We start from the raw sequence: 13,186 nt of genomic DNA, 5'->3' as shown, positions 1-13,186 counted from the left end.
GACCCCCAATTAATGACAAGAAGGAATGCCTCCCTTATCTTTGACCAATCCGTGACTTGGTCGCTCTTCTTCTCCCTTCCCCCTCCTCCCAGGTAGAGGCGGACGAACAGCCCACCCTCTTGGGGAAGGGTTATGATGACTAGGAACGCCTCCGCCTCCGCCTCCGCCCCCGCTGATGTGGATTGGCTTCTATCTTGGTTACGCCTATCCACCCAGCCCCCCGGGGCGGAGCCACACCCACAACCCATCCCATCTCGAGGAAGGGACCCATCCTCTCGCCCCTGCTCACTCCCCTTCCCCACCCCCAAGGATGGGCGAAGGAACGCAGGTTGCTTTGGATACCGTGATGGGGCCTCCGAGGAAGGCTTCTGCTGGTCAAGAGATAAGGATGTGGAATGTGTGGAATGCTGCTGCACAGGGCCATCTGGTTGTTGTTCAGCCGGAGTGATGGCTGCGGTCGGGATGGCGCGCTCCACATTGTCTTTGTCTTTCAAATCCTCACATCTGCAAGAGAAAAAGCCTCCCGACCCAATTCCCAAAGCAGCCCCGAGCTGAGCATCAGTCTTCCCTTCTTTCCAAGCCGCTTTCAGTGCCCCAAGCACCAACCCCCACGTTTTGAGCTCAGCATCTTTCTGCTCGTTCATTGTGCGTTCACAGAGCGAAAAAGTTAAAGAGTCCCACTTATTGTGGTCCAAAATCTCCCAAGGAGAGGAAAGCTCTCTCTCCTTTTCTAGGCATCTAATGATGGCCGCGATGTCCTTCTTAGAAGGAACACGCTTGCCACCATGGTCTTTACAAAATTGAAGCAATACCTTTACGACTTGCTCCATAGTCGATCCGAGACGAAGAAGTTCGCTCGGCCCCGAAACCACGGTCCTACCGCCGGTAGCCTGCCGCCGACCTCACAGACTCTCTCAATCCGACGGGCATGCAGAGGATGTCCAACGCCTTGAATCCTAACGTCCTCACACGGGGCACCACTTGTTACCAGTGGTCCCTTTCACGCCAGGATTCAAGGGTTAAGCCTCCGCGAATCCGGCCTCCTCCAGCCGGGGCCCATTTAACTACACGTTCACACCAATATGGTGAATAGCTAAATGGCGTTTTATTGTGTGTGTTAGCGGTTTAAATAAGCCGCTATCTACTTCGTCTACACCCCTTATACATATGCATAAATCCTTCTACATATGCATAACCGAGCAGGGGAGGGCCTATCGCGTTACATCCCGAGTGTTCGTGCACGCCTAATGCAACAGGGAACAGGGACCGGGAGGGTTTGCTGATGAGAGACTGGGACAGTGAGTGACCGTGGCCTCTCTCTGTCTTTTGCAGTTGGTGACACCGTCTTTCTGCCTGCTGCAGCACCTGTGAGGGGAGCAGCTTCCCGACCTCAGCTCTCCCCAGCCCACCGAACAGCCCGGGCCATGGATGCGACATCCGACTGGACCTGCCCCATCTGTGGGCAAGTACGGGAGGATGTGGCTTACGTGACCCCCTGCCAGCACCAGCTGTGCTACGGCTGTGCCGTCTGGTGGGCACAGAAGAAACCGAGTTGTGCCATATGCGGGCACAAAGTCGCCACCATCCGATACTCGGTGAGGTCGGACGAGGATTACCTGGAGTGTGCTGTCCCGCAGCCCGCAGCGCACTCAGGTGACGGCCTGCAGGACGAGCAGGGGCCTGCAGAGCCGGTGCTCATCCCAGCTGAGCACAACTTCCCAGCCGAGGTCTGGGCTGCCTTCTTCCAGCAACATCCGGAAGACCTCGGACCCCTGCTCCGATGGCTGCAGGGAGAGATCCATGAGGTGTCCAGCGACGACTGGTGGGAAGTCTACGTGGCACAGTGCACCACCGTGAACTTCCTGTGCCAGCACGGGCTGGACCAGGAGGCCTTGGTGCAGGCGCTGCAGATGACCACCAGTGGTGACGTGGTGCCCTTCGTCAGAAGGCTCATCGGCACCGCTGCAGCCCTGTACGGCCCCACCATCCGCCACCAGCTGGACCACCAGGACACCCGTGCTGCTGGAGGGAGGGAGGACAGTCCTGCAGCCAGCACCATCACCAGCACCTCCCATCAGGAGCCTCCTGCCTCGGGCCCAGGCCGCTCCACCAGCACCGCAGGGCCCAGCACGGAGCCAGGGCAGGCGGCCACAGCGGGTCCCTCTTCCCAGGGCAGGGACCGCTCGTCTGGGGGGCCCCGGCGTCCCCCGAAGAGGAAGGCCCGCAGCAGCCCCCAGGACTCTGCGCCGCCCTGCAAGAGGCGGACCCGGCGGCGGCACTAGGACGGCTCCGGCGGGCCGGGAGCCCAACATCTGCCTCTCGGCCTGCTGCTTATTTATTAGAATACCTAATAAACATCCCTTAAAACTCAGAACAAAAAGTCTCTCTGTTATTGACAAGACTGCTGGCTTTGCTGTTCCTACCCATGCTGCCCATGCTGCTTTCTCCATATTTCAGTCCTGATAGATAGAGGGTGTTAAATTTCATCTTTGTTGCCATGACCATAAATCAGTACTCATGATATTACTAATAAAAGAGACAAAGACGCCAAAAAGCAGAAGATGGACCAATTGTGATAACATGTTGTTATGGTTTTGCAATTTGGTTGGTGTTGGTATTCCACATCAGAACACCATGCCTCATAATGGGAGTAAAGGGGACAAGTTTTTTTTTCTGTGAACTGCCTTAATGAGCATGTGGGGTGGGGCACCGGAAGGGAAGTGAGGAAGGGGACGGCGTTGCTGGACCGGCTCCCTGCGAGGAGACAACGTGGTCAGAGCTTCCTGCCTTCCACAGCTCCATCGGTGAGATTTGGGACTTGGTGTTCTCTTTGTTGAAACTCTCTTGTTGTTGTTTAGCGTTATTGGGTTATTAAACTGCCATTCGTTCTCAGATCACCTTTTTTTCTCCCTCATTTTTTGTTAGACCTAATCGCAATCTCCCTTCCCTTCCCCGTCTCCCTAAACGCACGTGGCCGGGCCGCGCCGGGCCGCCCCGCATTGCCGCTAGAGAAAAAAAAGGGGGGGGGGGGCTTTTGTTCCTGCTGCCCCGGGTTTGTGCCCACTGTCCCGGAGTGAGCTCTAGAGAGAACCCCGTGACATTTTTGGTGGAGAATGCGGGCAGAGCTCAGGGCAATGTTTTGGGCAGTAATTAGGTGGTTTTTTTCAGCAGCCCTGTATGTAGGACTGATAGTCCGTAGGTTCCTGTGGTCCTGGCTTAAGGACTTCCTGATGTTGGGGGTAGGGGTAGATTTATTAAGCCGATGGCTGGCAGGGATAGAGATATCTGCCTGGCTCCCTTCCAGACTAACGAACATCACAGGCACCGTGCTTGAACTGGCTCACGAATGCTCTGAATTCCTTAAGTATGACTGGGGTGTCAATTGGAATACTGTGTTGTTAGTCTCTCTAATTGTAGGAGTTTACTATAAATTGCAGAGAGACTTGCAAAGAATAGTGCAGAGAGACTCAGGAAAAGGGCCAGAAGCATCGGGACCCCCAGTATCAGGTAATCTCACCCCTGAACACCAGAGGGACCTTGGGAAATTAATAGAACCCCTGAGTGAGTGTGGGAGATCAGGGGGATCTCAGATCGAATGGCTTATGAAAAAGATAGAGAGTCTCGAGAATGAGATCCAAACCCTAAGGGGAAGGCAACAAGTTAATCCCAGCCGACCACAGGAAGCACCAGCATCAGTGTCAGTCGCCCCAGTGGAAGGCCAGAGATGGGAACGTGTGTCCTCACGTCTGGAACGGATGGAGGAAGTAGAGGAAGATCCGGGCGAGGGACCCTCCCCAAAACCACCAAGGAAGGCAACTCAGAAGACTAACAGACATGGAGAAGATAGTGACGATGAAGGCCAGAGATGGGAACGTGTGCCCTCACGCCTGGAACGGATGGAGGAAGTAGAGGAAGATCCTGGTGAGGGACCCTCCCCAAAACCACCGAGAAAGGCAACTCAGAACACTAACAGACGCGGAGAAGATAGTGATGATGAGGGAAAAGTCACTGCTTCCTCTACTCGTAAACCTCTGAAAATTACTGAAATCCAAAGTGCGAGAAAGGAGTTTGCCCGACTCCCAGGTGAACGCCTTGTCACTTGGCTGCTCCGGTGTTGGGACAATGGGGCCTCCTGCATGTCTCTAAGCTGCGATGAGGCTCGTCAATTAGGAAACATTGCTCGAGACTCATCTATTGATAGAGGGATCAGCAGATGTCTCGATGGAGTCGCCAATCTCTGGGAGAGGATTCTATCAGCTGTAAAGGCAACCTGTCTTCTCAAAAGTGATTTGGAGCCTGTACTGGAAAAATGGAGTACAGCTGAGGAAGGTATCCAGTACTTGAGAGAAATGGCTGTGGCAGAAATGCTGTTCGATCCCACGTTTGTCCCTGGGGACCCAGAGGATTACCATGACCCAGAAAAGGTGAGCGGTACTCCGGAAATATGCAAGAAACTCATGCGGTCAGCACCAGGGAAGTATTCCAGTGTACTATTAACGAACTCTAACAGGTATGATGATCTGGATAGGAGACCTGAAATTTTTGAGCTCATCCTTTCACTGCAAAATATCGAATACTCACTACTGCCACACCGTACCACCATCGCAGCCATCTGTAAAATGGTGGATAGAATGGACCGAATGGAGAAAAGACAGGACAACATGCAGAAGAGCTGGTCTGCGGCAAGGAACCACAGTGAACCTGTGGCAGTCTCAGCTGTCAGACGCAAACACACACCTGTCCGAGTGAAGGACCGCAGTGAGCCTATGTCACGTGGTGCCATGTGGAACTACCTGCGTGACCATGGAGAGGATATGAAGAAGTGGCATGACGAACCCAATTTTGTACTGCGAGCACGGGTAAGAAAATTACAAAAGAGGTCACCCACTACTGAGGTTGCCTCTACCGCTGCAGACAACCAATAGAGGGGCCCTGCCCTCAGCCAGGGGGGGAGAGGGATAATAGAGTGTATTGGATGGTGTGGATTCGGTGGCCTGGCACATCAGAACCACAAAAATATAAAGCACTGGTGGATACCGGTGCACAGTGCACTCTGATACCCTCAGGTTTCGAAGGGACAGAACGGATACATATACATGGGGTGACTGGGGGTTCGCAGGAACTGTCTGTGTTGGAGGCCGAGATAAGCCTCACTGGTAGAGACTGGCAGAAACATCGTATAGTGACTAGCCAGGGGGCTCCTTGCATACCTGGAGGGGTGTTCAGTACACTTGGAATCGTTTGCCCCAGGGGTGGAAACACAGCCCGACCATCTGCCATGGGCTGATCCAAGCCACGTTGGAACAGGGCGGTGCTCCAGAGCACCTGCAGTATATAGATGATATCGTTGTGTGGGGTGATACAGCGACGGAGGTTTTTAAAAAAGAAGAACGGATAATCCAGATCCTCCTGTCTGCTGGTTTCACTATTAAGCGAGACAAAGTGAAGGGCCCTGCCCAAGAAATCCAGTTTCTAGGGGTGAAATGGCAAGATGGGCGTCGCCATAGAGTGGATCTATCACATCCCCTATCACGCACCAGCCGCTGGTAAGATCGAGCGCCACAACGGTTTGCTGAAAACCACGCTGAAAGCAATGGGTGGTGGAACATTTAAGAACTGGGAGAAACATCTAGCAGAAGCCACCTGGCTGGTAAACACCCGAGGATCAGCCAACCGAGACGGCCCTACACAGTCCAACTCCCTGCGTACCGTGGAGGGAGACAAGGTTCCTGTGGTGCATGTAAAGAATATGCTGGGAAAAGCGGTTTGGGTCCTTCCAGCCTCTGGAAAGGGGAGGCCCCTCCGTGGAACTGTCTTTGCACAGGGACCTGGGTGCACCTGGTGGGTGATGCAGAAGGATGGGGATGTTCAGTGTGTGCCACAGGGAAATTTGATGCTGGGGGAGTGCAGCCTGTGATTCCATGTGTGTATATATATATATATATATATATCTGTATGTACATATGTAATGCATGTTAACTACTGTTCTGTTTATATGTTGATAAAAGTTAGGCATGATGTGATGATGTGTAATAAGGGGTGGAATGTTATGGTTTTGCAATTTGGTTGGTGTTGATATTCCACATCAGAACACCATGCCTCATAATGGGAGTAAAGGGGACAAGTTTTTTTTTCTGTGAACTGCCTTAATGAGCATGTGGGGTGGGGCACCGGAAGGGAAGTGAGGAAGGGGACGGCGTTGCTGGACCGGCTCCCTGCGAGGAGACAACGTGGTCAGAGCTTCCTGCCTTCCACAGCTCCATCGGTGAGATTTGGGACTTGGTGTTCTCTTTGTTGAAACTCTCTTGTTGTTGTTTAGCGTTATTGGGTTATTAAACTGCCATTCGTTCTCAGATCACCTTTTTTTCTCCCTCATTTTTTGTTAGACCTAATCGCAATCTCCCTTCCCTTCCCCGTCTCCCTAAACGCACGTGGCCGGGCCGCGCCGGGCCGCGCTGCATTGCCGCTAGAGAAAAAAAAAGGGGGGGGGGGGCTTTTGTTCCTGCTGCCCCGGGTTTGTACCCACTGTCCCGGAGTGAGCTCTAGAGAGAACCCCGTGACACATGTGCTGACTTTGTGTGCTGACATCACAAAATCAGACCCCGTCCCAAACCATCCCACTGTGAGTAATACAGGAACTCATCAGAGGAAGGAAAACACACGGAACACTAAAGAATCAAACTCCAACCCAATAGCAGCACATAGCCTTGAGTGATACCCTTGATTTTTGAAACATTTAAGTTACATCATGATCTTTTTTTACTTGAATCCCCTGGTTTTTTTTTAAATGGAGAACAGCTTCATATGTGGTACCTCTATTTGTTTTTAAAATCTGTCCATTGAAAAACTCCAAATAGCACGAGGTACCAGTGGCTGTTCAAGCGAGCATAGGAAAAATGAGAAACAATCCCAGATTATTCAATGAAGTGAAACACCGTAGCAAGCACACCTGTAATAGACTTACTGCCTCATTCCGCAGCCCAACCAGCTCCAGGAGGGATGAGGTGCCAACCATGGCAGAAGAGCTGCATCTATTCCACCTTCACTGTGGATCACGCATCATCTGGTGATGAACTGGCAGAGCCTACGGCAGGGCCCTGTGGCATCAGCCCATCTGGGGGGACCCAGTGAGCCTCCCAGAGGAAGGCCAGTAACTACTAGGATCTGCCATCACCAAAGAAGAGGCCTCCCAACCTGCAGCAATAAACCATTGTCCCAAACCATCCCACTTCAAGTAATGCAGGAATTCATCAGAGGAAGGAAAACACACAGAACAGTAAAGAACCAAACTCCAACCCAAGAACAGCACGCTGCCATGAGTGAACTCCTTAATTTCTGAAACACTTAAATTACATCATGACCGTTGCCTTGAATTCTGTGATATCTGACAACAGAGTACAGCTTAATATGAGGAATTCAATGCAGTGAAAAGCTTCAGCAAGTGCACCTGGAACAAACCTTCTGGCACCCCAATCGAGAAGTCAGCAGAGCCACCTTGTCCACTCAGTGCAGACGTGGCAACAACAGCTGAACAGCAACAGACCAGAAGTTACACATGAAGCACGTCAGGCTTTTATTTCACCACATTTCACAGACTAAGAAGGATCAGGATAGCGATCCCTCATGTGTGTCAAGTCACCACTGCAGGCCTGGTACTGGAAGTGTACGGGCTATGCTGCAAGCAAACCCTGTGTAGTTACTGAACAAAACGAGCTGGGACTGCCCTGCGATCTCGCACAGATGGCCATATTCAGGCAAGGCACACACACACATCCTACTCACTGGTGGCCAGTTAATTCCACAGCACTCTGACAAGCACACACAGTTGCCCCAGTGGCTACTCAGCATCTCAGTGATGGAAACGTATTAGTAATTCTAGTCCTCTATTCTAGTCAAATGTACTCCCCTTTTGCTACTCTCCCACAGCTAATTAGCAGCCCTATGCCTTTTCTGCAGTGGCTGGCTTTCCAGCAGACCAGAGTACTGCACTTAAGGTTGAAGAGTAAAAACAAATGCTTATATAAAGGAATGGTGACAATGCTGGGGACAGTGACGACCTTATGTTCCACTGAAGTGAACGGTTCGCTCAACAGCCATCTTGGGTAGCACAAAATCATAGAATCATGAGGGCTGGAAGAGATCTCCAAGATCACCTACTACAAGAGACAGAGGGAAGCAGGAAATTTTATTGAATAATAAACCTTCTTGCTTTATGAGACTGGGGCTGTTTGCCATGGCCACGGCCAGAGCTACCAGATGGCGCATGCGGGAAGATGAGGCCCAGGCCCCGGAGATTGGTGTGAAACACGGGTGCCAAGCAACAAAGAGGTGGGGGGTTTCGAGGAGTGGGCAGCAGCGCTGGGGAAAGCCCAGGAACGTGTGCTGGGGCTGGAGTGCTGCTGGCACACGTGCAGCACGCGAGGCTGGCGCATAGTGATGACCAAGCAGTGGATGACGCCGTCGCTGTGGGACGGGTGGTGATGTCCCCCAGTGAAGGCGAGGCCCAGCAACACGGCCAAGCCCTGGTCTGTGACATCTCCGTGCGATCGATTGTGACTGCTTGGCCCACGCTGCTCCAATGCGGGCGCAGCAGCCCAGCCCAGCAGTTCGTGCCTGGCCTCCAACCGAGCGAGTGTGCGAGGACTGGAGTGTGGACAGGGCGAGTTTTGGAGCTGGAACGTGATCTGGGTGTTGCTTGCGCAGCACTCAGCCGCCATCCCAGAGCCTCTTGAGCTGTACCCCGACCCTGCTGGTTGCAGGCGTCTGGGACATCTAGGAGAGGAGCGTGCAGCAGCGCAGGTGGGCAGCGTGGCAATGCCTGACGCCAGAAGCTGGGGGTGCTTCTTGAGGGCCCCTCCCCAGGCCGGCCTATGCCCGTGGGGACATGGCCCCCGCAGTGGCAGGAGGGGAACAGGGACCGGGAGGGTTTGCTGATGAGAGACTGGGACAGTGAGTGACCGTGGCCTCTCTCTGTCTTTTGCAGTTGGTGACACCGTCTTTCTGCCTGCTGCAGCACCTGTGAGGGGAGCAGCTTCCCGACCTCAGCTCTCCCCAGCCCACCGAACAGCCCGGGCCATGGATGTGACATCCGACTGGACCTGCCCCATCTGTGGGCAAGTACGGGAGGATGTGGCTTACGTGACCCCCTGCCAGCACCAGCTGTGCTACGGCTGTGCCGTCTGGTGGGCACAGAAGAAGCCGAGTTGTGCCATATGCGGGCATAAAGTCGCCACCATCCGATACTCGGTGAGGTCGGACGAGGATTACCTGGAGTGTGCTGTCCCGCAGCCCGCAGCGCACTCAGGTGACGGCCTGCAGGACGAGCAGGGGCCTGCAGAGCCGGTGCTCATCCCAGCTGAGCACAACTTCCCAGCCGAGGTCTGGGCTGCCTTCTTCCAGCAACATCCGGAAGACCTCGGACCCCTGCTCCGATGGCTGCAGGGAGAGATCCATGAGGTGTCCAGCGACGACTGGTGGGAAGTCTACGTGGCACAGTGCACCACCGTGAACTTCCTGTGCCAGCACGGGCTGGACCAGGAGGCCTTGGTGCAGGCGCTGCAGATGACCACCAGTGGTGACGTGGTGCCCTTCGTCAGAAGGCTCATCGGCATCGCTGCAGCCCTGTACGGCCCCACCATCCGCCACCAGCTGGACCACCAGGACACCCGTGCTGCTGGAGGGAGGGAGGACAGTCCTGCAGCCAGCACCATCACCAGCACCTCCCATCAGGAGCCTCCTGCCTCGGGCCCAGGCCGCTCCACCAGCACCGCAGGGCCCAGCACGGAGCCAGGGCAGGCGGCCACAGCGGGTCCCTCTTCCCAGGGCAGGGACCGCTCGTCTGGGGGGCCCCGGCGTCCCCCGAAGAGGAAGGCCCGCAGCAGCCCCCAGGACTCTGCGCCGCCCTGCAAGAGGCGGCCCCGGCGGCGGCACTAGGCCGGCACCGCAATGCCGTCACAGCACGGCTCCGGCAGGCCGGGAGCCCAACATCTGCCTCTCGGCCTGCTGCTTATAATACCTAATAAACATCCCTTAAAACTTAGAACAAAAAGTCTCTGTGTTTTTGACAAGAAAGTCTCTGTGTTTTTGACAAGACTGCTGGCGTTGCTGTTCCTACCCATGCTACCCATGCTGCTTTCTCCATATTTCTGCCCTTATAGATAGAGGGTGTTAAATTTCATCTTTGAAATTTATGACCGTAAATCAGTACTCATGATATTACTAATAAAAGAGACAAAGACCCTAATAAGCAGAAGATGGGCCAATTATGATTGCATGTGATGACACTGTGTGATGACATCACAAAATCAGACCCTGTCCCAAACCATCCCACTGTGAGTAATGCAGGAACTCATCAGAGGAAGGAAAACACACGGAACACTAAAGAATCAAACTCCAATCCAATAGCAGCACATAGCCTTGAGTGATACCCTTGATTTTTGAAACATTTAAGTTACATCATGATCTTTTTTTACTTGAATCCCCCGATTTTTTTAAAATGGAGAACAGCTTCATATGTGGTACCTCAATTTGCTTTTAAAAAAACTCCAAATAGCACAAGGCTCCTGTGGCTGTTCAAGGGAACACAGGAAAAATGAGAATTAATCTCGTATTATTCAGTGAAGTGAAACACCGTAGCAAGCACACCTGTAATAGACTTACTGCCCAGTTCAGCAGCCCGACCAGCTTCAACAGGGATGAGGTGCCAACCATGGCAGAAGAGCTGCATCTATTCCACCTTCATTGTGGATCACGCATCATCTGGTGATGAACTGGCAGAGCCTACGGCAGGGCCCTGTGGCATCAGCCCATCTGGGGGGACCCAATGAGCCTCCAAGAGGAAGGCCAGTAACTACTAGGATCTGCCATCACCAAGGAAGACTCCACCCCACCAGCAGCAGCAATACAACAGTGGTGGAGCTGGCAAGACTGGGGCTGTGTGGCAGCTGGGACACAAATCAGCTCCCATGGACTCCTGTCATTGCTGTCCACTTCCACCATGGAAATCAAGCAGAAACAGAGATGCAGAATCGTGTTGGTGCTGCCAACAGCATAGTGGTCATTGCCTCCCTACCCCAAATGCTTTCTCCCCTTTTTCCTGCTGCTGTGCCACTGTTACATTTCAGGCAGGATCCCCGTGGGTCTCAGCGAAGGGAAGAGCAAATTTCTGCAACTGAGGAGAAAAATCACCAGGCTCTTTCATAGATGGTGCCAACCATCTGGACAGTAAGTCAGAGTTCTGCTGGACACTAGGCAGAACCAGCAGGGAGCCCTGGCCACTAAGGTGAATGGTGTCCTGGGCTACATGAGGGCAAGTGCTGCCAGCAAGTGAAAGGTGGTGATCCTGCCCCTCTGCTCAGCTCCCAAATGCTGCACCTAGAGTTAGGCAGCCTAGCACATGATGGGATAAAGATGCCAAATTCTGTGATGTCTCTTTGTGGATCTAGTTCAGCTTTACAGAAAGAAAAGGCCACAAGTGTAAAAACGAATCAAGTTGGCCTAATTTTATTATGAACTTGCATCAAGAGTGGGAGCAAGACAAGAAAAAGCCACCAAGAAAATGTAAGGAAATAGATTCTGGTAAAATACACTTTTCTTTTTGATATCTGCAACATATGCATGTAGTGCAGAGCCAACAAAATCCATGAAATTCAGCAATGGCTGCATACATGACCATGCATATGTTGATTCACAAAATAAATAAGAAATCCTAGTTCAATTCTGCATCTGATGACGGTACTCATATTAGCAAACAACTCTCTGGATACCGAAAATTGATTATTTCCTTCCTCACATAGCCACCTTGGATATTTGAAAAACATTACCACATCCCACCCTGTCACCTTCCCTCTATGCTGAGAAATTGCTTCATTCAGGTGTGTCTTTCCCACTTTGATTATTCTCTTCTGTGAGCTCTCTATAGTTTGTTCACATCTTTCTTTAGCGTGATATCCAAAACTGAGTAAACCACACCAGGTGAAGAGTTTGGCAGTATCTCAGGTACTCAGCAAAGCAATTACTTCCCATTTCTGCATCCTAGAATTATCTTCTTTTGTTTGTTTGCTTTGTGTGGGGAGGTGACTTTACAAGCTTCCCCTTCCTATTGGTCTGTTTTCCAAAATGCTTATCAGTCTTATCAGTTTGCATAGATCAGCAACTGCAAAGTGCACAGCTGTAAAGAGTGTTTTTCCTACTTTCTCTTGAAACTTTGAGACATTTACTTTAACTGTACAGCTACATGATCTTTCAATGTATTCTCATGCACATTTCTCCCTTTCATTCTCAACATGCAATATGTGGATTACTTTATTATTTCACAGATTTCAGCTGACCAATACCACTTGCAGTAAAAGAATCTCCTTACATGTACATACATAGATACTTATACCTATGTACACACCACATATATGACGCATACAAGTTTTCACATTTATGTATACACGCACTTAGATATTCTGAATGCAACCCTATTCCATACCTTGTATTTGCTTATTATATTATTGCATTGCTGACAGCTCAAATGCAATATTCTTTCCAAAAATTCGCTCGCAATGGCAATTACACAAGACATTATTTGGAGTCCTGAAGGAGGAAAGGAATAGAGTTAAATACGCTTGAGAAATACATCCATGAAAATAATCAAGCCTGGATTTTTCCATGACAGAAGGCATGCTTAACACAAGGAAGAGTGCAGAGGCTGACATAAATTCGCCCCTAAAGGCCACTTTAAACTCCTTGCTCACTTTCAGACTAGGACTCCTGTGGAAGTTACGTTTCCTCTGGGCTCAGTGATGGCCCTCTGCACGAAGGGAAGTTCAGCCACCTAGGATGACCCCTGTACCACTGCAATCATACCATGCTGTAGAAGCAGCCCAAAGGAGAAAGTCCAAGATATGCATCAGTGGGATTGTTGGGAAAGCAGACCTAACTTAATGTCACTTTGTATAAGAATGAAAATAAAAGGTCTTTCTTATACGTGGTAGCAAAAAGAGAATACAAAAGGGTCCTGTACACTTCAGACACTCATCAGCAGCATGGGGTAAGTGGTTCGGGGCTGCTCTTCCTGGTTTAGAACTGAGGCTCCCTCTCCAGGCATATTTACAGCCAGAGAGAAGAGCTGTAAAGAAACCACCAAATCACTTCTGTTTTGACAAAAATAAACTACCAGAAACTTTCAAACAGCTTTGTT

At 51.5% G+C, this 13,186-nt stretch overlaps 1 protein-coding gene across 1 annotated transcript; it reads left to right on the top strand.

Annotated features, from left to right (window-relative positions):
• Window positions 1-8,985: 8,985 nt before the first annotated feature.
• LOC146752892 (uncharacterized) lies at window positions 8,986-10,051 on the top strand. The gene has a single exon (XM_085531213.1). The coding sequence runs from the start codon at window positions 9,076-9,078 to the stop codon at window positions 9,931-9,933; it is 858 nt and encodes a 285-aa protein (XP_085387339.1). The 5' UTR covers window positions 8,986-9,075; the 3' UTR covers window positions 9,934-10,051.
• Window positions 10,052-13,186: the final 3,135 nt, after the last annotated feature.

This window comes from Coturnix japonica, unplaced genomic scaffold, assembly GCF_054131305.1.
Source record: "Coturnix japonica strain WE unplaced genomic scaffold, WE-NBRP24 Scf040, whole genome shotgun sequence".
Taxonomy (NCBI): Eukaryota; Metazoa; Chordata; class Aves; order Galliformes; family Phasianidae; genus Coturnix; species Coturnix japonica.
This window is presented reverse-complemented; position numbering and strand designations above follow the sequence as displayed.